This window comes from Barbus barbus, assembly GCF_936440315.1.
Source record: "Barbus barbus genome assembly, chromosome: 30".
Classification (NCBI taxonomy): Eukaryota; Metazoa; Chordata; class Actinopteri; order Cypriniformes; family Cyprinidae; genus Barbus; species Barbus barbus.
In genome coordinates, this window is record NC_136758.1 from 4,162,501 (window position 1) to 4,188,495 (window position 25,995).

The 25,995-nt window shown below is 37.9% G+C and overlaps 1 protein-coding gene across 4 annotated transcripts in view; it reads left to right on the top strand.

The window, feature by feature from the left end:
* Positions 1-25,783, top strand: part of kiz (kizuna centrosomal protein) — a 27,730-nt gene extending 1,947 nt beyond the window's left edge. The window contains exons 3-15 of one of the 4 annotated variants that reach the window (XR_013782401.1): positions 94-256; positions 1,705-1,785; positions 4,382-4,955; positions 5,093-5,228; positions 10,051-10,167; positions 10,541-10,708; positions 11,178-11,328; positions 12,714-12,807; positions 13,560-13,725; positions 15,628-15,714; positions 16,365-16,422; positions 22,567-22,610; positions 23,734-25,782. Coding sequence is in view for 3 of the 4 variants with exons in the window: in XM_079385950.1 (XP_079242076.1) it covers positions 94-256; positions 1,705-1,785; positions 4,382-4,955; positions 5,093-5,228; positions 10,051-10,167; positions 10,541-10,708; positions 11,178-11,328; positions 13,560-13,725; positions 14,277-14,339; positions 15,628-15,714; positions 16,365-16,422; positions 22,567-22,610; positions 23,734-23,837 (1,912 nt within the window). In the remaining variant the exon portion in view is untranslated. Of the gene's footprint in view, positions 1-93; positions 257-1,704; positions 1,786-4,381; positions 4,956-5,092; positions 5,229-10,050; positions 10,168-10,540; positions 10,709-11,177; positions 11,329-12,713; positions 12,985-13,559; positions 13,726-14,276; positions 14,340-15,627; positions 15,715-16,364; positions 16,423-22,566; positions 22,611-23,733 lie in introns of those variants that run through there. The other 3 variants (XM_079385950.1, XM_079385951.1, XM_079385952.1) reach the window with 3 other exon arrangements.
* Positions 25,784-25,995: the final 212 nt, after the last annotated feature.

Here is a 25,995-nt window from a genome sequence, read left to right on the forward strand (position 1 = left end):
AATATAGACAAAGTCAGTGCAGCCTTTTCTTATAAAAAAAGAGGGAGAGAGAGTAGCAAAGCTGTCCGTTTCATATCTGTCTCCTGCTCACAGGACTAAGTTGAAGTGTGCCAAGATGCGCTGCTATTACAAGGAGCTGCACGAGAGAGAGCAGCAAGCAAAGACACGCAACCTTGAGCTTCTTGGGAATGTGGAGAACTTGGCATCAAAAATGAAAGAATTCTCCATTGATTGTAGCAGGCTGCTTCAAAAGAGGGTAACAACCTTGGGCAGCTTCATCTGTCCCAATTTCCATCATATGCGCTTCTTAAAACAGTGCTGACTCTGTGCGTATTGTTGTTTCCCAGTTTTTATCATTGAAGATGAACGTTTGATTTGGTTTAGAGCAAATGCATCACATCAAATGTCGCTTTGGCGGCCCAGCCTGTCTTTTGGTTGTTATTTTATTTTTTGTTATTCTCATGTCAGAACACATGTTTGTGTTGTTCTGATTGCAGACATGGAATGAAATGTGAAGCCTTGTGTGTTATATTTATCATGATATGCAGTGACCCAAATGACAGCTGCTCGGAAGCAAAAAATGTAGTGTAGTCTGAATATTTGATTTGTATTTCCCAAAACTAAGAGATTCTTTTGAGGCACTGATTTTTTTTCTCTCCCCCAGACATATATTCTGAGCCTCAATTAGACCATTGCCATAATCCTGTAATTGTCTGTCTAATTGTCTTCCAGTGTTTAAACATTCACACTTATTGTTGTTTGGGAACAATCATAAACACTCCAGCACTCATTTATCACTGCACACAAATGAGAAAAAGAAAACAACAGCTCCGTCAGATTGTCACTTAAAACTGAACAGTGCTCCACAGCTTAATATCAAATTAGACAAATTGTTTAATTACACCACCACAAATTAATCGCCCTGTATTCAGATAGTGAAGTGCCTCTGAATTTGCCTTTTTGTGAAAAGAACCCGTTTTCCTACTTTTTGTGTGTGTGTGTGTGTGCATATGTGTTTGTTATATTTAGTTTGGTTGCTGCAACAGTTGCTTTGAATTGCAGTAGGAAAAGATACCTGCTAATTTAGCTGCCAGTCAAGGATTATGACTTTGATTTTTATTACACTAAATTGATCCTTATTACTTAATTGCTCAAATTCATACCATGACCTCAAAACATCACATTCAACTCTAAAACACTCTTTCTCTCTCCCTCGCTGATGTATTTTCTTCCCCACCCAGATTTTAACAGTGCAAATACTTGTCTGCTTGTAGCTGTGTTATCACGTCTAAAAGAGGTGAAAATGGTTTGTTACTCTGGTCCCTTTTGGGAGTGCAGATATTGTCTTACGAGAATGAAGTGGGAGGTTGGAGGTAATCCCAGTGCCCTCATCTCTGCCACTGGTTAACTCGCCAAACTGATTAAGAGCCTTGGCAGGCACTATTAAGGGCACTCACAAAGGAATACACACACTGATTAGTGCTACGTTTAGGGGAATAAATGTATTTTTCTCCTCCGTTGCTTTGTTTGTAATATTTAATGAAAAAAGGAGGTTATAGATTTGAGTAAATTGTAATTTCCTGTGTACTTGTGTCTCGTAACTGCAGTCACTGCAGAGTTTTTTTTTTTAAGAACTAGGGTTATAAGCAAATTCTTGTCGTTTGCATTGTTGAAAATGATCTATGTGACTTGAATTCATTTCAGTTGGAGTACAAGAATCATATTACCAGACTGAAGAAAGACAGGAAGAAAATGGGGAGCAGGGGGGAATCAGAAACGGACGAGGTAAGAGAAAATTATCGTGTCATCTATGGAAATTACAGTTCATTGGGGAATTTACAAAGCTATCTGTGTGCCTTTGATAAAACTGCAGTGCTGTGATGGGATCCAATGGAAGTGTGTCGTTTTTTCAAAAGAAGAGAGTTGTAGAGAAAAATACCACAACCATTATTCAGCTCAGCCTCCCTCTTCAGGAGACACTTTTGACAGTTTATATGGGGTATCAGTGTTCAAAGGCCACATTTAATTTATAATCAAAAGCAAATTGGAAAGTGCTTGAAGTAATTACTGTTTTGCTCAAATGACTTCAAATGGCTGCTTTGGTTTAACAAAGGAGTATCACAGTCCTAAAACAAAATTATATTATGCATTTTTAAAAGGCTAGTTAAAATGAGAACAAAAACAAGAATGGAAAAGAGTAAAGGAAAGAGTATTGCGGAAGCCTCTGGCAGCTAATGCAATCCAACTGACCGTGTGTCAGTTTTGTCTGCAGTGTTTATTTCACGTCATGTGTGTGACAGCTAAAACAATATGCATCCAAACTCTTTCTGTCAGTCCCTCGAATAAAAGTCGCTGTTATGTAGATTGTCGTGAGGCTGTTCATTTTTCTCGTCGTATCTGTAGTGCCGCAGGTGTCTAATCCTAGCTGCTTTGCCCGCACTGACGATGTAGTTCAAGCCCGTGGCTGTAGCTTTCCCTCTCTTCAAGCGACTCGAGCTCTCTCGGATGAAATGTGGAAGACAGCTCATAATGACTTAGAGCATTCCATCTAGAGCAGTCACTTGTGACTGTGCTGCACCCCCACCCCCAAATCCCACCCCCCTCCCTCCAGCCTGCCGATATTGTAATGAGCAGAGATGGGAGGAATCACTCCATTATGCATAGGCGCCACCACTGGCTGTGTGCATGTCCCCGAGGCTGCAGCATTCATTAAGGGGAGCTTACCAGCCTGAAAGCTGGGAAGCCATGATAACGGGATATGATTTTCATATTTAATATATTCCTTGGAAGAGCAGGCGCGTGCCGCAGATTGATAGAAGAATCAATTGCTACTTTAGCGAAACACTTTCTACTTTGCCCTGCAGCTAACGATGGAATCACTCAGCCAAGAAATTAACTTTTCCTCTCACTCCATTTCTTTTTTCCTTTCTTTCTTTCTTTTTTTTTTTTTTTTTTACTTCTACACTGGATCTGCCAGACAGACCGCGTGGTTTACAGTGGATGTTATTAAGCAGCTAACGGGTTGGTATTTAAGACCCTTATCAGAAAAGAAACAGAAGCCATGTTTTTTTTTTTTTTATTATGTTTTTTTTTTTTTTCTGTACCCATCCGCCACTCTTCCTCCGTAGTGCGGTATTTCTGTCATGAAACAGAGTTTAGGAGCATAGGATTGTTAATAAGATTAAAAGTTAAGACACTGATCTCAGTGCACTCAGCTGAACAGACAGTTGGAGGAAAATCTAACCTTGACCAAAAGAAATCCTAGTCAGTCTGTAAAAAGCCACAAAAAATGATACCTTGAAATGTTTTGGATTAAAGCTTATTTGAAAAGAAGCCACTGTAACCTGAATTGTCAGGGTTGAGTTTTGGGGCCAAGGACTAGTGGAAGTAAAGCAATGAGAGAATGATATATCAGAAATGTAGCTCCCACTTGCTGGCAATAAGGTATCCTTGACCACCCAATTAATTTTAGCACTTTTTAAACCTCTTGACTCAGTGTACTTGACATGCCTTTTTTGTTTTCTGCAGTTTTACTTCCTTTCATTTTCATGAATATAGAAAAATAGTATATCACATTTTTGCAGATATATATGAAATGTATTGAATTTTTTTACATTTGTCAAAATATTAACAAACTCTTCCCATGGGTATTCAAAAGGACATGCCTCAAAGAGTTTATTCCCCTCAAAATGTTAGCTTACCCAAAAATGAAAATTCTCTCACCTTTGTGTTTTTCCAAACCGTATGACTTTCTTTTCACTGTTGTAAACAAAAGGAGATGGCAGAATTTTCACAATATACAGTGGAAGCAAATAGGCAATGACGCTGAGGATTAAAAAAAAAAAAAAGATGAGAAGCACCATGAAAAAAAAAAAGCATGCAGTATTCCAAATCATAACCGGTTGCTACATACCACTTTTAATGTGTTGTGTCCCACAGGAAAAAAGAAAACCATACAAGTTTCGAAACAGTTCTATTTTACAGTCATATATATACTTTAGTAGTTTTTGTTCATATTTAAATTGAAAAAAAATATATATATATTTTATTTTTTTTAATTGTAGTGAAAGTTTTAGCATTTTTTTTTCTCCTTCATTTTTATATTTTTTCCCCCCTAGATTTGAAAAAGTTTTGAAATTATCTTTAGTTTTTGTTATTTTCAGTACTTAAACTAAACAAAAATAAGTAAAGTTGGCAACTAGCTGAAGTAAGTTATATATTGATTTTATTAATGTTTGTCTTATTTCAAATTTTGGTTTTAGTTTTAGTTTGGAACAACATGAAGGTTGATGAGATTTTTTTAATTTTTTTTCGTGAATTGCCATTAACCCCTTTCATCCACTACTTACATTCTTCCATAAATATTGTTTGACTTGCACAGCTCCCGAGCAGGTTCCAGCTTCCCAGCACACAGGGATCATCACAGAGTGCTGTCATCTTCACGGGTCACCAGACCTCCAACGGCTCATCAAGAAATGACGGCGTCGCAACCACGCGTTCACCATCTCAGACAGAGCTGATACCTAATCATCCTTCACTCTCTCCTCTACAAAGTGGCCTTTGTATGCACTCCCATGTTTCAAAAGCCAGTGGGACTGCCATTTTATCTGATGGCATTCTAAACTCAGGTGATTTTCTTGAGGGCAGACATTTGAGTGACGTGCATGAAAAGCAGATGGAGTCTGATTGGGACGTCTTTCAGAGGACAGGAGAGCAGCATAGATGGGAAGAACTAAACTCACCTCACACGACCCTGGAGGAAGCCAAAGTGTCCTCTCGATCTGTGATCGCGAAGAAGCCTGCTGACATTGTGTCATTAGAGAGGTGTCCGACCCGCAGTCCTTCCTCAGATACCACTGAACCAAGAGATACCTCACAATGCACTAACTCTGGAGGTGAGGATGAGGATGTGTCTCCAGAGGATGAAGGTTACTCAAGACATCAAGATCTTTCAGGTTTGAATTTTTCTGCTCAATTAACTGCAGTTGTTCATTGTGATTAAGCAGATTTATTGATATGACTTGACATTTATTTGTATTTTTTTGATTAGCCCATTTTAAGAATTATACTTATAATCTTCTACACATTTCAGATCACACTAACAGCAGACATCACGCTTTGAGAGGAGATGTTGTAATTCAAGAACAGAGTGTAATATTCTTTCAAACCAAAGGTGGCGCACACAAGCAGGAATCTGGAAGGCCTGACTCTCTCGAATCCCCCAACAGGTACAGTTGCTTGGATTGTAGGACTAATTTCTTCCATTTCTTACAATCAAGATACGTGAGGTTTATGAGAACATTATGATGTCCAAAAAAAGAAACATACATGGATGAATCGTTCACAAAAATATTTTTAACATACATTTACAAAATATAATGGCTGTTTTCATTCTATGCTAAATTCTGCATTAACTTTAGATGTAAATGCTAGATTTAAAGTTTGCTAAATATTTTTACTACGTTAGCATGCCCTGAGTAAAAATTATTTTATTGTTTTGTGTATATATATATATATATATATATATATATATATATATATGTATGTATGTACTCTTTATTACACTGTGCTTTGTTTGCAAAACAATCTGCAGTCAAATGTTCCAAACAAACAATGAGAAACCATGAAAAATAAACTACGCAATTGTTCCTGATGCCTCCTTCTTGCTTCAGACGCAAACATGCTGAGTCAAAGCGAACCTTATACATATCCAGTGTAGACAGCATCAGTAAATACAATGGGTTCTATTTGTGTTTTCTATTTATTGGTATAGCCAGGTGTCCACTGCTAAGTGACTAAGTGCAAGTGGGCATGGCAATGATGTGATGTAAAATCTGAATTTGCACTGCACAGACCTACCTGTGTATGACATTAAAGTATTGCAAGAGCTACAATAAAGGGAGCAGACATCTCCATATGGTTTCCAATTGCTTTTGCGGTACTTTGATATCATACACGATCAGTCTGCGCAGTGTGCATTCTGTCAGCATTTAAACTGCCCTGTCAATCTTGTCACAGTTAATGTCATCCATTTGGTTTAATTTGATTTCCTACCTTATTGGAGAGAAATGAAGAGACACGTTAATCTGCCGGTCATGGGTCAATCCTCTATCAACACGCTATGCGTTGTGGGCAATTTTAGCCATTAGAGTGTGCGCAGATCTGCACGTCGAATTTCTACTGGAAAATAGGCCTATTCATTTCAACATACTACAGTTTGAGACACAGTACTAATGTCTTGCCCTTGAGTCAGTCACGTGTAAATGCCCATGTGATGTCACAAATTACACAACCTTCAAATGAGCCATGGAGCTTGATTAAAGAAATGTTCTTTTTATACTGAAGAGGGCATTTTCAGGGTGTTTTTAAGAGTACAACAATCTCTTATGTCAAACAATCAAGGGAAATTTGATTTGTCATTAAATTACTGTTTAAGTTTTAAGGATGGTTGCTTTTTTGGGGTTTTTTAGAAAACAAGATAAGAGAAAAAAATGAAGCATGTTGAAATCACTGAACTGTAGAGCTGTTATGAAAAGGAAAGGCTAATACAGTCAGTAGTAGAGTTTCTTCAAAAAGTATAAACCACAACAACTGGGAGATCATTTATCTGTGTGTGGTTTTGTCGGATGGGGATGCGTGTACATGTGCACATGGGTGTACAGATTTAATGAACTGGGGTTCTGCAGCAAACAGCCTCACTCAGTGGGGCTCAGTTGTGGCTTTAGGACACCTTGTAAGGAAGGCTCAGACCCCGAATCCAACATTATTGGCCTAATCCCAGATAATGCTTTAAGGGAGCAATTTTCTCCTCGGGAGATTTGACCCCAAGTCCCAGTAGACTCGACTATTTCTTGACTTCATAGAATTTTCTGAAGAATGAAAGTGTGGGCATCACAAAGGTTCTGCTCAGGTGGATAGTTAGTAGGTTGGCATGATGTGCACCTATACTAGTTATGCTATAAATTCAACATAATGGAAATATATACACATCACCCACAAATGGAACGTTTGAAAACAAATAAACTGTTAAAAAATCTTATGAATCTAAAAATAAGTGTCATTATATCTATAATTGAATGCACATATAAAAGCCAGGCTATTTGCATTTTCACTATAAAATAACTTAAATAAATATCTACATTTGTGAATATGTATGCCTGTTAGCCTATATGAGAATAACAAGATTTGTAAGATTTGCCAATGTGTTGTCCCTTCAACCCCTTCATAACACATGCTCCTGTGGTAATGGACATCTTTGAAAAAGAGACAATAGAATGATATGCATCAATTACAACTTTATAACCCTCCACGACAATTTAATTTAAGATTTATACTAAATTCTCCTGCTATATCCATCTAGCTTTTTGCCACTTTCTTTCTTTCTTTCTTTCTTTCTTTCTTTCTTTCTTTCTTTCTTTCTTTCTTTCTTTCTTTCTTTCTTTCTTTCTTTCTTTCTTTCTTTCTTTCTTTCTTTCTCTATTCTATTCTATTCCATTCTATTTAATTCTGCAGTTAATAAATAGATTAATGGAAGTCTATTTGATCATTATTGCCCAGTGCATACATGGAGTGGATTATCCACTTTAATGAATTGGTTGAATACATACATAGTACAAAGGTATGCATGCAAATTCTGCATGGCAGAATCATTTATTTGCTTCATGCATAATAATAAAGGCTCTGCGATCAAATGAGATGTGTATCAAAACAAACATCCCCTTCACTTTAGATGCTAATGCATGTGCAAAGCCTCAGTGCTTCCCTATGGAGGTGATTGTAAAGTGTTTCCTCATAATTTAAGACCTTTTAATAGATTTAAATGACATTTTATTGACGATTCCCACCACTTGGGCTACTTCGTTATTCAAATTTTGTTCACATTGTCTATGAGAAATGAATATGATTGGTATTGACCTCTCCTGGGTGTTATTATTCGTTGTGAATGTTTGCTGTTGAACATGAATGTGAGAGTTTGTGGCCTTGTAAAGAGGCAAGGCTAAGAACAAAGCTCTTGTAACATTATTGTGCGTGTAAGCAAGAGAAGGAGAAACCATTAGTATCAATCTTAGCATTTAGTAAATATGGTGTCGCACATGTTGTGATGCGAAAGTGGAGTCAAGGCTATCGTGCGCTCGGGTCTAGAGAGGAGAGTGTATCATTGAATTCTTTCGAGCGTTCCCTTCATGAGGCTGTCCTCTCAGCCTCTCATATGATGGCACGAGTTTGTGTTTTCAAAGATCTTGATGTGCTCCAGTTGATCTTTCAACTAACCCATTGTAATTCTACCTTTGTAAAAGGAAAGACCAGCACTAAAACACCCTGTAATGGATCCAGTGTGAAGCCCTTTCAAGTATGATGCTGAATTTGTAATGACTTTGAATTTGTATCTTCACCGATTGATTTGTTAACATATTTGTTTCTCAGTATTTCCATGCTTTATCTGAGATTCTCACCAGTTCCCTTGCTGCATTCTATTTCTAAGGAGGACTAGAATATATGCTAGAGGAACCATTATTGCTGTTATCGAGAAAACAAATTGTTGAAATATAGATAACATGCTCCTCATAAATGGCTTGAAGAGCAAACACCTATGGATGTTGCCAACAATACTCTGTAATCAGCTGCTGTTTGGGTGTGTTTGGTGTTTTGAAGAGCCCTGGGGAATAAACTAGGGGGGGAAGATGATGACGGAGCAAAGGGATGTATGGGGGGGGGCGCTGTTTCAGCCACTCTGAAGAGGACTTTGCCCAGATGGATTGTGCTCGACAGAATGTCATGGATATAATTTACACAGGCAGCTTAATCAGGGTGTTTCCAGGAAACAACCTTCCAAAGAGAGGCAGCGATTGTTTGGTGGCCTCTGACCCCAGGGCCCATTATAGATTGTCATAAATTATTTTTGCCCATTCTATATGGTGGGGGTTTTAGGATTTGGGTCTAGGTTTTGCAGAAGCTATTCTATAAGGGCCACCCAGTGCTTAATACGTCAGTGTGGGAGATATGGATCTGCTAGAACAAAATGAGCCACAAACAATATTTCACATTTCTACAGCCAATGCTTCTCATTTAAAACCAGAGAAGAATAAGAATTAAGAATAACATGGTTAATTTATTAAGTGTTTTTTTTTTTTTTTTTTTTGTGATTGCATTTTTAAAGTTTTTAATATACTTGAATTCTTAATATACATTCCTAGTCTTACTGTGCATGATTCATCGGAAAAAAATACAAATGTAATCTTGTAAGTAAATACGTGTTAAATACATGTAAAGTCAGTTCATGTAATTAAAGTGACAGCAATAAGAGCAAATTATGGTAGATTTGAAAAAGAGTTACATTTAGGAAAAGATGCTGTTGAGGGTAAACGTCATTTCAACCTCCTCATCCCAGTTCTAAATTCCCCTTAAAAGTGGTCCCCCTCAAATGTCCTCCAGAATCCACTGCAAACTTGCTCTCAGACAAGAGAGAGCAGGTTACTTCTTGTATGAAACAAAGTCTCAGCTTTCAAATTTTGTTAAATTTTAAGAAATTCAAACGATAAATACCATTTTGTGGCTCTGTAATGTATCGTGGCAGATCGCTGTAGCACCTCAGTTAAAGCAGCACGTGAACTGATCATCTTTTCATATACACTAGTTACAGCACAAAATAAACATGAATGAACATTAGAAGGTATTTTATTTCAACTACAGAAAGACATCAATAAACACCATTTTTCAAGTTTAAGTCCACCAAAGTTAATTACTCTCCTGTCTGGTTTGTTTGGCGTACAAAATGGGCGGATTCAGCGATATGATAGGTCAGTCAAGCTCCCTGCAAAGAGTCAACTCCCAGTGGATCATGACAAGTCCCATCCTGTATATATCCTTTTTGCTCCAAATATGTAACATTGTACAATCAAAGTGGCTTGCAAATGTAGTTTCTTGTTGTAGAATTGCAACTTGCAAGAGGAAACACAGAAGTTAATAAAGCTATATACAGTAACAATAAATATTCAATATACATGACAATTTAACTTCATGTTTGTTTGTTTGTTTGTTCTTACTTTCCAGGCTCTCCATGGAAGGATTTTGTCATCTTCTGCAGAGCATTGAGCGATGTCTCGGTGCTACAGACACGAACCTCTACAGAAACACAGTCAATGAGCAGAAACTCGATGATATCATCAGGTCAGAGAAGGAAGATGTTTTGTTCCTTGCTTGAGTCTGCTTCCTCTCATGGTGCTGTAGTGTTCACAGATTCAGTGGAAATTGCATTATCCTGCCTTTAAGGGCTCTCACTATAAATTAAGTGCCATTACTTTGGCTCCAACAACACTCTAGCAATAAATCTTGGTTTCTAAGGGGTTTTGAATCACAGTGAATTGTTATAGCAACCATTTTGCAATGGCATCCATGCATGCCAGTTTGTTGTTTTCTGTTTATTTGTGTAGATTGATAGAAGCTGAGAATATTTGTACTAATATAAAGGAGGCTCACATGTGTGTGTCTGCACTCCACATATTCTCATTTCTAATGTCATGTTTCTTTATGTATTGCCCAGTATATGTGGTCAGTGTGGGCGTCTGGATGGTGTGGAACTGCATGCGTGTAGTGCTGTGGTTCTGCAGCAGCTGCCCCTGTTGTCCTGCGGTCTGTCTCATGGATGCCTGTTACCCAGTGATCTGATCAACACTCACTGGTCATCAGCTACAAAACCAGAACAGATCAGGTATAGTGCTTCTTTACAGTTCTCTGGACTCATAGCATCTATTCAGGTTGTTTCAATGTTATGTATAGCAAGAGACTGAGAGCCTAATTTTTTTTCTTTTCTGTTTCTTGTGTTTTGGAATGATTTAACTAGTCTATTTTCAATTTACTACCGATTTAATGTATTATAAGTGTAAGAAGACTTACAGCTTCACAGGTCACCACTGACAAAGTACTAAGCTGTTTTTTTAATACTGCATTTTTATTTCAATTATATCATCAAGGATATGTGTATATACAGTATATAATATATATATATATATATATATATATATATATATATATATATATATATATATATATATATATACATGCATACATGCATGCATACATAACAGGGTGGTTAATGTTTCCTGCCGTTACTTGATTGTGATGTATATGAAGGCGGGTGTGTTTGTATTACAATTGTTTGTCCTGGTTTGGGCATGCAGGTCGTGTCTGTCAGCTGAAAGTGCTCTGCTGTGGGACTGCTGCTTCAGACACTTCTTACAGCTTCAGCAACAGAAAATCCTCAGTGTTGACCACATCATCCAGATCTTCACTCCACTCCTAGTGCCAAGCAATGCCACCTACACTGAGAAGGTATCGCTCTTACCTGATTTCTGCTTCACAATTTTTTTTTCTCTTTTTTTTTTTTTTAAAATACTGCAAGTATTCTTTTACTTTCTTCCTTTATTTCTAAAATCTACTTCAGCAGTGCTGAAAATGCCCTTAAAGTTTCAGTGATTCACGTTAATGTCCATAAAACCACTTTTTAATGTTTGTAGTGAATATGGAGAGATTATTATCCTGGAATATGTAATAATTACGAGAAAAGAACGTTTTTAGAATATGATGCAGCTGGTCCAGTAAAATGACCTCATCCTGTAAATGTATTTGGGTCTTTCCTAGAGCAGCCCTGCTATAAATTCCAGTTTTATAAAGTTCTTTTCTTTTTTGTTAAAATGAGGACATGGGGTTGGTGTTACTCTCCTGTTGTTATAAGACTGTGTTATGTGACATTTGGCCTCTGATGTGTGAATCTATTGCTAGGATGTGATAATAGTTGACATTTGACCTCCTTTCCTTGTCATTATTTCTGATAGTTTCTCTTGACACAGTGCAGAATTTATCATCATTTTTTACTTGCATAGTGACTATTTGGCTTGCTTTATAGTTGTGGTTTATATATTTCTCATGTATGTTCAGTTATTCTGTCTGTTCTGTATCTCATGCAGAGAAACTGAATTCTGATCTCAGGATCTGACACGAGGGTGACAATCTAACCAACAGTTTACAAAGACGTAGTATTATTAGTGTTTTGTAATATTGCTTAACAGCAGTTTTAAGTTGAGAGCAGAGCTTTGAATAAAGATAAAGATTTTAGTTTTCAGTTTTTAAAGTCAGTCACCAGCTTGCCTCATGCAGTGCATTGCCTGTGGTATCAGCCCTCAGATCTTGTATAATTGTATGTTAAAAGATGAGCAGTGAGTGGCTCAGATGGAATCTGCATATTTTCTGCACTCATTTTTGCTAGAAAATAATTGTAATTCTGGAGATTTGATTTTTTTAATTCATACATGGTAAAATGTGTTAAATAGTACATTTTTAATTAACATGTTTAATTAATTAATGTGTGTAGTCCAAGTCAGGTTCTCAGAGATGTTTACACCGAGGTACTTGAAGTTGAGTAACTTCAACTTCAAGTACCTCAGTGTAAACATCTCCAAGAACCTGACTTGGACTACACACATCCAAACACAGGTTAAGAAAGCCAGACAAAGACTGTACCATCTGCGACAGCTGAGGAAATTCAGGGTCTCACCAGCAATCCTGAAAACGTTCTATTCAGGGACCATAGAAAGTGTATTGACTCAGTGCATCTCAGTGTGGTATGGAACCAGCTCCAATCAGGACTGCAAAGCACTACAGAGAGTTAGCTGAGCTTAGCTGAGCGCATCTCAGGGTCTGCTCTCCCCTCTCTGCAGGACATCTACCTCAAACGCTGCAAAAATAGAGCTGTCAAAATCATCAAGGACTCTAATCACCCTGGTAACCAACTATTCACTCTGCTTCCATCTGGTAAGCGCTTCCGTAGCCTGATGGCAAAAACTGAGAGACTTAGGAGGAGCTTCTTCCCCCAGGCCATCAGGCTCCTAAACTCTAACTCTGTGTCATAACATCACTTGACTCCATGTAAATATCACCATATCAATAAGCTATTCATAATTTGTTCTACCTCATATTGCTGCTATTTAAATACCCTGTACAACTTTTTGCACATTCCTCTTATTACTATTTAAGTCAACAACATACTGACCTGCACATTTATATTTATATTTTTTATCTTTTTATTTTATTCTTTTATTTTTTCTACTTTTCTTTTTCTTAATATTTGTATACTTTATAATTGCACTGTCCTTGGAACGGACCTGACCTACATTTCACTGCTGGTTATACTCTGTATAATTGTGTATGTGACAAATAAAAATCTTGAATCTTGAACAGACATTCAGTGGGTGCTGCTGATTCTCTGTGCGAACCCTACATGTTTTGTTGTTGTTGTTGTTTTTAGCAAATTCCAAAAATTAAAAACAAAAAAACACAATAAATCTAGTCAGGCTGAATCTGGACACTGTACACATACTGATATCATTATGAATAACATTATCTGGAAGTATAACAGAATTTCAAAACTGCGATTTCCTGGCCTGCAAAAGGATTCCTTTTTGTTAAATATAATTTTTTCTAGCCATTTTTTCTGATCATGCATGACTGGAAATATTAGGTGATGGAACCCTGAAATAAAGACAAGTCGACTCTTTGTCATCCAGGCAGGGGAGCTGTTGAAGAGGCTTCTGACCCACGAATCTGAGAGCCATCAGCCGTCAGAAAGTGAACTGTCATCTTCTTGCAGCTTGCCCTCTCTTCTGGATGACAGTGTGGAAATCAAGCCCGCCAGGCCTTCCAATACAATTGAGCCAACTGTTGGAACACAAGGTTAGGCTTATTTGATATTTCTGCTTAGCTGGCACTTTTTTGCATTTACAAATTCTGCTTATTGCAAAGATCGGTTTCTCCGGCTTCAGATGAATAGCCTGTTTAAATACGCACAGGTGTTAAGAGCTGCGCTCAGCCAGACAGTTTAGATAAGAGAAAGAAACTGAGAGGGACTCCCCAAAAGCAGGCAAACCGCATGAAAGGCTCATTTCCAGTGCCAAAGCAGGGAAACATCAGCTCGGTGGCTCCGTTCTGATGAAGGAAGAGGGGACCTCGAGTACTCACAGGATGCCAGAGCTCTGACCCTCATGAGAATACACTTTTGCCCAAATCTCATTTCTGACAAACCAGCCAGCCTTCATTCTCCCTTTAAACCTGTCTTAATCAGTCCTGCTGTTCAGATTCAAAAAGCTCCCCACCCCCCTTCCCCAGCTTTCTCTCTCTCTCTCTCTCTCTCTCTCTCTCTCTTTCTTTTCTTTCTCGTTTCTCCTCTGTCTCACTCTTCCACCGTCTCTCTGAGCTGCGATTTCCTTCTCTTTTCTTTGTTTCAGGAATTCAAAGTGCTGAAGAGGACAGTGCCGACCAAAGCCCAGTGGAAAGTATTCCTATTAGAGGTAAAAAGGCAGATCGAAGAAGAGCCCGTTCGGGAGTTCTTCTGTGCCTGTTTTTTCTTTCTCCTCACGCAGTAGATAATGGGGGTCCCTTTTTTTCCAAACTGGATAGCTGTGAAAGGATGATCAAGGTGAATCAGAGGTCAAAGTCCCACCTGAAGAGTGGAACAGTTCCTCTAATTATCGGCAGAGAAAACAAACCCGTCTCTTTTCTTCTGGCCTAGGTATGGGTGAAACTGAGATTCTCAGAGCGCATAATGCGGAGGTTTAATTGTCCGCCGGCCGGGTTGGGGGTGCCGCACAAGATCTGTCATTGGTTCTCATTATCTGCTAAACAATGCCAGCCAGAGGCGGACTTGAAAAGACTGGATGTCAAGGCATCCTTTGAAAAGCCTCGGGTAGCAAGTCCCAGCACCAGCTCAGAAATGTAAAACTATCCATTATTCCACTTGGCTATCTGATTTCAAACTGTGCCTTTCATGCGCAGGGCTAGCCCAAGAGTGCTACAGAGAGAGAAGTCCAGCTTCTCACTGCAACTAATCAAAGGCATTATGGTAGTAGAAAACCGCCTCTGCTGTCCCTGGCTGCTTATGAGCTGTTTACAGGCGGCTAATGAAGACTGGGTCGAGTTCTGTTGCCTTTCGTAATACATCACTTTGCAATCATCAGTGGAAACAGCGTCCGAACGGTGGCCTTCCGCCATCTCCATGTCGGTAAAGCGCCGCCACGCACAATAGTATTTTATGTATATGGCGAACAAAAAGGAAATCTTTAGATGCTCTTTCTGCATGCTACTGATGCCTATATTTTGCAGTCATTACACCGGAAGAAACCAGCAACAAACAACATGCCATACTGCAGATATCAGGATAACGAGATGCTGGAAAGTATTTTGTCTTTGGGGGCATAACCACTTTGCAATTTGTTTCTCCGTCTGCTTCCTGCATTTAAAACCGTCATACTTTTGTTTTCCAGGGCTCGTTTTCAAAAATATTGTAAGCTTGAATGCTCGCTGGTTAAAGATCTCAATTTCCAAAGTTTATAGAACATGAAAGACAGAGTTTTAAATGGAATCCTATAAGATGTGCGGCAACACAAAAGCCAACGGGATCTTTTTTTTTTTTCCTGGAGACGGCAGCCTGTCTATGTGTGTCTGGATTAGATCAATAGTTTAGTGCTCACTCACTCTGTTTTTCACCTCCTCTCTTTGCTCATCAGTGGCCTTAAAGAGCTTGAGCAAATATTTGACTAGCTGCTTTCGCATTTTGTATTTTTTATTTTTTTTCTATAGAGACCAAAGCATATCAGCTGCTTAAACAGTCTGTGGCACAAGAGAGGCACTGGAGTGACTTGGAGGAGGAGGATTCTGAGCCGCCAGGTAACGGAAAATAATAGAAAATGTTCCAAAATTTGACAAAGCATATGTTGCATTTCCATGAAGCATTTCAAAGTTTTATATCAAATAATTTATTTGGTTAAAACGTATCTTAACGTTCTTAACATCTCTAGTCATGAATTGTAACATTTATTGTAACTATTACATTTTTGCTGGAGAGTTTGCAGGTTGTGTGTCCAGAGTGTGATGGTAAATCATTATTTCTAAATGGCCCATTCTCAGGAAACTGTGCCATTTGTGCCTAAAAAGTTCATGTTAATTTGTTTGCCCCACCTCAGGCCTAAAGTACCAGCACCATAATTGCCAGATATTGGCAGACAACCATAAACAAACATGTTTTTTTTTTGTTTGGTAAATCACTTATATGTACATAAATTGCCCTTTCTCTTTTAAATTACATGTACAATGCCTATTCAACCCAGTTACATTTCAAAACATCTGGAGAGTTGACTGTTATTCATAGTAAATGTTATCTGTATTTTTTCAGACAAATATATGATATTTCTAAATACATTATGATTATACTGATAATACAAATGAGCAAAATTGCGTGTACATGCACATAATGCATTTTTAATATTGTAGTATAAATGTGTAATAATAACACACCCTTATTTATTTATTATCCAAAGACATCGACAAATTGGAGAGATCTGAGGCGCTCCGAGACTCTTTGACACAAAATAGCCGGTAAGTACTCACACAATTATATATACATATGTAAGGAAAATAAACACTTTTTTTTCCACATTTGTCCTATTTTAATAAAAAAACAACGTGTTTGTCTTTGAAACACTCTTAGCATCATTAACACAAGTTCACGTGGGAGGCATCAGTCAAGCTGTATTTTCATTCAGAGCTTCCTCTCTCATCATCGGCATTATTTGATTGCTTCAGTAAATCTTGAGGGTACAATGTTTAGGTTTTCACATCAACACAAGTTCACACAATCAGCTAAGACAAGAAGCCCTCCTAGCAGCGCCTCTCCTCCATGAATCCATTAGGGCAGGTAATGGATGGGTAAACCTCGTGAAGAGTAATCGTCTCTGATTTCACATGCTTTCCGACCATCACGCTGACACAAGGGTCGAAAGTCTCCCTCCCTATGTCTGCATCTTTTTTTTTTTTTTTTTTCTCTGTCTCTTTCTCCTTTTGTCTCTCTTCTGCCCAGTCTTTATTGCCCACTCTTTGCCCGCCTCCCCTCGCTCTCTCTCAGCTAGTTTACACTATTTGCAGAGGAAAGGGTATAATGATCGCACTCTGACAGAGCTCTCTGATGGATGCCACAGTCTGCCCAATGAATGGCCTCATTAATAAACATAAGCTGTCTCTAGTGCGAGATGCTTTTGGATCATCCCAGAACCTCACAGAGCTCCTGAGAGAACCCTGCCAGAGACTCTCCATCGCTTGTGGAGGGTTAGAGGTTGTTTAAAGCTCACGGCAAAAATGATGGTTAACATTGGAGCATTTGCTTTGCTTTCAGCTAAAATATTTTATGGCACTTTTTTTTTGTGTGTGTGTGCCGTGTTGAAGAGTTCATCTTCTGCCAGTCACTTCTTGCGCTTTATTGCCTCTACAAGCACCCTGCACTCGAGCACCAGTAGAACACTACATGTGCTGTTCCCCCGTCCTCTCTGCTTTCTCGCTCTCTCGTCTCCGTCACTTACTGCTGTCATTCTGTCACTGAGCCGATGGGCACATTAAAAGACCTTCTGGTTCGGACCAAAACTCCCGACAAAATAGTAATAAAGCAAAATAAAATAAATCAAGTGCCTCTCTTTCTTAGCCGTAATTATGATTTTTGCGCTTAAGCCGAGACCGTAGCTGAAGAATCAGAGTTTAAAGCAGGCGCTTCGGTGCAAAAAATGCATTTATGGGCCTTTGTGCTCCTCCTCATTATGTGTGAGGCTGATTCATTAAGTAATTGGTTTGCAGTTGTTTACATGAGTATTAAGGCCCCCTATTCAGCAGTCTTTGAGAGATACATTGTGTAAATGTTGCATGTTATGAATGCTCAATGAGAGGCGGGGGGCCAGGCCTATTGGCCAAACACTGCGCTGGGCTGAAAAGACCAGAGAAAAGCGTCAGGCACTGCTTTGCATAGCAATGACTAGCCCATAATAAGCTTTCCAGATTAAATACATGCAGTCCATACAAGATGCAAAGAGATACTCTTAACACATTTATGTCTGTTCATTTCACTATTATAGCACTGAAGAGAATTGGGGTCTTTCATATCCACCCCCGTTTTTTTTCCCTTAATTCCCTTCCCTGCACTCTCCTCTCGTCAGTGTGCCGTTTTTACTGCGAAATACTTTTATCGAACACAGCGTTTTATTGTGTTATAATTCAGAGGCTGTGCAGACGGACCAGGCGGTATTTGTTATGCATGTGTGCCGCAGTGATTCAGGAAGGAGAGCGCTGGAATAAGCAGCTGCACTCCATGTAAAGACCTCTTGTTCCTGCGCTTTGTTTAAGGCTGCATGCCACAGCTTCCTCCTCTTCAGCCGCTATTGTGTCCTCTGCTACTGCAGGCATGTAGCGCAGATCTCGCTCGCTCGCTGTTTCTTAATGTCCCACTCTGTTGCTTTATGAAAAATAACAGGTTAGGATTAGTAGTGGGTTTGTATAACATCTTCACCGATATTTCATCAGTTTGTCACATTGAGGAAAACAAATGCTTGTGTAACTCCAGCAGGATTGTTAAAATGTAAAGGAAGTAGTTCTTTCACATGCCCGTTAAGAGTTTTTCTAGTTTGACAAATTTGTGCACTTTCATTTTTGTGTCATTGAGATACAAGAAGTTTTTATTTTCATATTTTTGTCTAGATGGTCTATATTGTTTTTATTCATTTTTATTTTAGTTTAAGTACATCAAGTAGAAATATTGCAATGAGAAATACAAATCTGCCAAATAGCTAAAAAAAAAATTTTTTTTCCTTTTTATGGTTTTAGTTTTAGTCAACTAAAATAACACTGAGTGTGTCTTCAGCTGTCCACCAGTGAATGAGCGTGTGCAGGGTGGTGGGTGTAACGGGGGTAGCACTAAACAGTAGTAGCCAGTGGGGGTCACTCTCTTTCTTTGTGCCTCTCTGTATCCACCTGCTTTTGTCTACTAAAAAATAATCCTCTATACGTATAACAACATTTATTTCACTGAGCCAAAAATGACACTTTCTTTATTTCTAAGGTGAGGTCTTCATTTTGTGATACTAAATTAATAGTTGAAAAAAAAAATCAAAAATGGCAATGAATGCAGTGACCCAGTTCACTTGAGGTGCTGTCTGTGTGTACACAACCACAAATAAATAGAAAGCCCCTGCCTGTTCTCCTGCAGTTCTGGTACTTGGCCAGGAGAGGGAACTCATATTTAGCCCAGACGTTGGTACAATGACAGTGGCAGCCGGTGACAAGTAGAGGGCACTCTCTCTGCTGCTCTGAATCATTGCCTCACTCCAGAGCTCTTGGCTCTTTCAGGGGTCTAATCAATGGTAAATCAGTGCTGCTGTGGGTCACAGCTGGGACCGGTGTAGGAGGTACTACTGCTACCTTGCACAAACACTGATCCAAAGAACGTGTTCTATTAGCATAGCTGTGGAGGCGTATAGATGTTTATATTCATATGCTATATTCTCGTGATGGGTATAGTTCTTTTTATACTTATAGACTGAAAAATACAGTTGGTGTAGAAATTTTTTTCACTCAAATTGCTATTAATTTCACAATTATTTACAATGAATTGGCAAGTAATGAATTAGTTTTTTTTGTTTTTAATATAAGTGAAAATCTGCGATTTTTGACATGCATGCATTTTGTTTTACTTTATAAACAGACTATTTCAAAAGGACCAATATCACAATGATACACTTTCATCAAATGTAATCGCAGAGCTATAATCGTACATGATCACAGGTATTATGAAAATAACTTGGCCTAGACAACAATCGCAGACTAACCGCAGTCTATTTACATGAAGCGTATTGCTGCATAGGATGCCGAGAGACGTCTTTTATTCATAGCTCATAGATATCATAACAACAACCCACACACCCCATATATTAATGTATCAAATGCTTGCCTAAAAACGCACTGGGGCACTTTTCATCAAATATCGCAAATACATCCAAATGCTCAAAACAACGTGGAACAGAGGGAGAGCGGAGAAAGTAAACGCTGGAGCGGAGGGAAATAGAGAGAGGTTGCCGTCAAAGCAGTAATTTGCATCATTTTACACATTACATTCACCTCTGTGTATGAGACGCAGCCAAACAGTGGCCAGCCCTGTCTTACATATTCAGATTCGTTGCCTCAATTAAGTGAACCTCAGTGCAAGATGAACTGGCATAAATGTTTATGGAAATGGAATATTAGATTGGAGGGTCAGTGGCATTCACAGCTCTCTATGATAATAGTGTCTTGAAATCAGACTCGTCACTGTCTGAAGTGGCCCAGCTGATAGAGCATTCCCATGGCAAGCAAGTTATATAAAAGAATAGCCTATTTACCCACCCAAACATGTATTTATTATTGAGCTCATCATGACTAAAGGGGGATAAAGCCCTCAAATTTTGCTTTAGCGTTCGCTGCTGGGAAAGAGAAAGGCCTCCATATTTTGAGGCGAAAAATTGTGTTTGTTTGTAAGTTCATTCGTTTTTTCAGACAGTTTAGTGTTTAATTTTCATAAATCTCAAATGGCATTTTTAGGCATGACCCATCAATGTAATTGTTATTCAAAACATGTCCTTTATGTCAAACTTTCATCAGCAATACCTATGGTGTCAGCTTATATCTTAGGACATGACAAAATGGACTCCTGGATTACAAAATAAATAAATAGAAAAATATATACTATGCAATAAGCATACACTACCATTTGTGGTCAAAAAAGTGTTTTTATTTTTTTTTATTTTGAAAGGACACATTCAATTGATCAAAAGTAACAGTAAAACATTTGTAATGTTTAAAAAATATATATATTTTTAATTTCAAATATAATATTTTGAACTTTCTATACATCAAAGTATTCAGAGAAATGTATCATGGTTTCTATAAAAACATGAAACAGCATAACAGTATTCAACATAGATAATAATAATAATAAATGTTTTGTAAGCAGCAAATCAGAATATTAAAATGATTTGTGAAGGATCATGTGACACTGTAATGGTGCTGAAAATTTAGCTTTGCCATCACAGAAATAAAATATGTTACAATAAAAACATGTTCTTTTAAATTGTAGTAATATTAAACAAAAATACAGTTTTTGCTGTATTCTATTTTGGATCTAATAAATGCAGTATTGGTAACTTTTTAAAATAAGGTAGTGTATGTGAGGAATAATGTCCATTTATTTGCAGCTGCTTACCAAATAAATAATATTTTATTTATTGTTTTTAATGCAAGGAGAATGAAATCTACCAAAATTATACTATCATTCATATATAAAAAAAAAAATCACAGAGTGCATAAGTATAATAAATATACTATAACAAATTATGCTACACGAAAGTATTTCTGATGCTCATGATACGTGTTTTGAAAGTGCTCCCATCATGCTGTCTATGCAACACAAATCTCAAATATCTGCTGATCATATTTAATAAAGACTGTGCTCAGTCCACCTTAAAGGGCCATTTTGAGCAAGAGCATGATTATGCATTGTTGTGCTTGGCAAGACTGCACCTTTAATAGTGTTTCTTTGCCTTTTTGGGGTTTTGCTTCTCAAAAGGTTTCAAAAGTCATCAAAGTAACCTTCACGATCGGTCTACTATATATTGTAACCTTTGATGAAAAAGAATTCAGCTGCCAGTATCTGTATCCGAAAGGTTTTTCACGGGCTTCATGTCAGTCACGTCCTTTGACCCTGGGAGTGAATGCATCTGTGGTACTTTTTGTATCTGTCTACTGTAACGTTGATGCTCTGTGTTTTATGAGTTTGGAGTTGTATTCTTATTGAGCCAAAGGAGATTTATGTAACTTGTTCGTTCTGACCCTGATCATAGCATCTGCATACATGCATCAATAGAATTGATGAAATGTCGTACTTTGTGCAGAGATGCTCTGGAAACAAAAGAGCCGAGCTGAATTATATAAGAGCCAGCCTAATTGAGTTCAGCTACATCTTTACAGCTCCTTTGGTCAGTGTCAAGGTTGTGCGCACGTGACTGAATTTGCCGTCGGGTCGGCGGGGCACACGTGAATACACATAACATCGGCGTTTGGTTTATTCATCCGAATGCATCAAAGGGAAATTAAATATTCTTACTCTTGCTCCCAGAATCCTTTAAAGTACATGGACGTGAAAACGAAATCAATGATATGGATGTATGAAGACATGGAGGATGAGGATGAGGGTGAAGATGAAGACATCATTGTTGAGATCTGAATAGCCCTGTGCTGATGTAAATGAAGAAGAAAGCCTGTATGAAAAGTAGCGTGAGCTTTTGCATATGCAGCAATGCAGATCAAAGGCTTGTCGGGGGTCATGCATTTACATAGAGATATCAGTGATGCTATGGGAACCTGGGAACCCAGCAACCCGGCGCTCAGTCCACTTATGAATAGAGAGCCCTGACCGGGTCCTTCAGCGCTATTAGAAAAGATGTCAAGGAAGTTTATTTGGCCACTCGCCACATCTGAGGGCAAATGATGTGAATTTGGTTAGGTGCATTTGAAAGAAAAGACAACGTTTTGGTAAGAGATGATGGCTTCCTGGATCATTTGTGTGTTGTTTCTAAATTGATGAAATGATGTCTCTCTGATTGTATGATATGGTTCAAATGTTTATAGAGATTTCTTTGTGTGTAGTGTTTTTATTATTATTATTTCTTACAGGAAGACTGCAAAAAATAAAGCTTTCTCTGCTGTCCAGTCAAAGGGTAAGACCGCTGTACAAATGACTAAAGTGTTTAAAACGTGGTGTATGTGTTAAATGCAGCTGCCATCACATCATGCACAAGTGTCTTTATTTAAATTCTTTCAATCCACATTAAGATACACTAGTACTTGTGTACTGTTTACTGTACTGCCTACATTTTGTGAATACACCACCAGTCAAAAACTTTGAATAATTACCATTTTTAAATGTTTGTGAAATGACTACATGTATTTAATCATTAATACAGTAAAAACAGTACTATTGTGAAATATTACTAAAATTTAAAGTAGCTGTTTATTATTTTGAATATGTTATAAAATGTAATGTATTCCTGTGATGGTAAAGCTGAATTTTCAGCAGCCGTTACTCTTTAATATCACCTTCAGAAAACATTATTAATATAGTTCCTTATTAATAACAATATTGGTTTTTTCTTTTTTTTTTTGCTGCTTTATGTGATTTCAGGATTCTTTAACGAGTAGGTAAGATCAAATGAACAGGATTTATTTGAAATCTTTATTATAAATTATTATGTCTTTACTGTTACCCTTGATCAATTTAATAATGCATCATTTCATTAATTAAAATATTGTTATTATTTATTTTTTTACTTGCACTACCATTCAAAGGTTTGGGGTATCACAGTTTCCATAAAAATATGAAGCAACTTTTTTTCAACCTCGATGATAATCAGAAATGTTTCTTGAGCAGCAAGTCAGCATATTAGAATGATTTCTGAAGGATCGTGTGACACTGAAGACTGCAGTAATGATCCTGAAAAATCAGCTTTGATCACAGCAACAAATTACATTTTAAAATAGATTGCGATTAGAAAACAGACATTTTAAATTATAATAATATTTAACAATGATACTGTATTTTTGATCAAATAAATAAAGCCTTAGTGAGCATTAGAGACTTCTTTCAAAAACATGTTGCTATGTGTGTTACCTATATTTTGGTCTCTATATTTTGTACAACCCCCCAACACCCAAAAGTGATTTTTTTAATTTAATTATATATATATTATTTTTATCATTTTATATCACGTTCATAGGCAAGTTAATTTCTGCCCCCTTACTCCAACAGATGTTAATGGTGTACGTATATATTTTTGCTTGCAGCATTTTGGGGAGAATCAGATGACAGCAATTCTGAGATCGAAATGGCCTTGCGTCCTCAGTCCCGCAACACCAGCAGCCATGACTTTGATGATTTTTATGATTAACTTTTCTCTTTTGTGAGCTCACACTGTTGGGTTTTTTGTTTTGTTTTTGTTTTTCAACGAGCAGTTAATATGTTTGAAAGAGATGGCTTTATACGATCGCAAAACAAACAAAAATCTTCACTGAGGAATGAGTGCGACATTCCACGAAAACAAAAAAGAGCCATCCTCTTTATTGTGGCCAAAGACTGTGAAGGGTTTTCAAAACATGTCGGTGTTAACCCTGCTTGAATCTCTTTAGCTGAACAACACTTGGACCTGGTTGAAATAGATTAAACTTGGTTTTTAAAGTGATTCCTTTGCACTGTGCTGAATATTACGCATTTTAGATGCTGCAGGTACCTGGCGGTGAGTTGGAGTGGAATGCTCTGAGTCAACTCCTATGAAAAGCCAGTGCACAATGGCCACTCTGCATGCTGCTGAAACACCTTTGAACTCACTCAAGTACCCCTGGCCCATTTAGGAGGACGAAATGCGTTGTGCTCATCTCAATATAGAAACAAATGCTCTCTGTATTTGTGGCGGTAGAAAAGCGGTTTCGTCAGCCGAACGCGACGCGAGCATCTGCCCGACCGACGATATGCGCGCTGCAAAGTCCACTTCAGGATTCGTCTGTTTTGCAAATGTACACTCATTATTATGTTCTCTGGCTGATTCTTGGGGGATGTCAAGTTAGTTTTTATACATTTTGCATCAGAGACACAAACGTCTGTGTTACTGTACAAAGCATGTGACGCACCGGCTTCGATTCATTGTTATAATATGCCCCTCTAATGGCTATTTTTAGACTCCACATGATAGTTAAAATTACAGATAATTATGATTAGGCATTGAAAAGAGCACTGATCAAACACAGCAATATCATTACAGTAATAACGGTTATTTTTCCAAAACAGCCAATCAGTGATAACGACTGTAACCCTTTTTCTAATGGACCTGAAAATAACATTGCAAACTAAAATTGCTGTGCACGGATTTCCAGAACTGTTTCCCAGCCATCAGTAATCTACATCGCCCGTGACAGGGGGTTGTCATTTTGTCTGTGACTCCGAGTTCATTTGGTTTCATCATATTTAACATGCACGGAGGCATGTTATCCTGTAATGATACAAAACCTGCAGCATTCTATCCATCAGTATGATTCCATTAGTTGGCTTTTAAGTAACTTTATGAGGCCGAACCTGCTAGAGTAGGACTCCACACTCATTAGCCGTAATGGCTGCAGCCAGCCTTGACCCGCACGCGTCGAAACGCGCCTGCATAATTTGGAGATTGCTAAAAAGCTCCCCTCATGTAATATCTGTGTTAAGGATCATGTCAACAGATACTTGTGTGATGGAGGAAGCTCTGTGAGAGAGTTACGTTGCGCCGGCCTGTAACAACGCCATAAATGCTTTTTAAAGGAACCGCCTTCCAAGCGCTAGGGCCCACGGACGTGCTAAAAAAACCCAGAGTGTGACTTGCAAATGATGTCACTTCAAATCAGAGAAAATGTTTTGCTTTTGATTTCTTTTGCAAAAATGTGTGTACGACGCTCTCCCAGCAGGGAAGGTCATTAAAGCATTCAGATTCAGAGACGTTCTCGATTTAAATCATCTGTTTAATGGCGTATGGTGCCTGATTTCAAGGCTCAGTTAGGACGTCCGTTGCTGAATCTCCATTCATCTGATGAATAAAATCAGTCTGATCTACATGTTTATCTTTTCTTATTTTATTAAGAAAGTCTGTGTTTGCCTAGCTGTTATCAGTATTATTCATGTGCATAATGTGTTAGAAAACTGATTTATTTTTTCAAATCTATTTTATGATTATGTTATAATATAACAAGTCATTGAAAATGGTTGTGCTGCTTAATCAAGTGTGGAGTCTCTGATAAACAGTTTTTATAAATGTATTTCCTGCCACTTTGATTCATTTAATGCATCCTTGCTGAATAAAAGTATCCTTCAAAAAAAAAAAAAAAAAAAGTGTATGTCTTCATAATGACTTCAAAACATATTAATTTAGCTTTAAATGTTGAGATGAGTTTTGGTCAAGGTCTCAGTTATCATAATTAAAATAATTTCTTCAGTCCACTGTAAACTGTCAGCGTGTTTAATGGAGACTTTGTTAGACGGTTGAATCCAAGTTGGATAAGTGGTTAAATTGTTCACGGCATTGG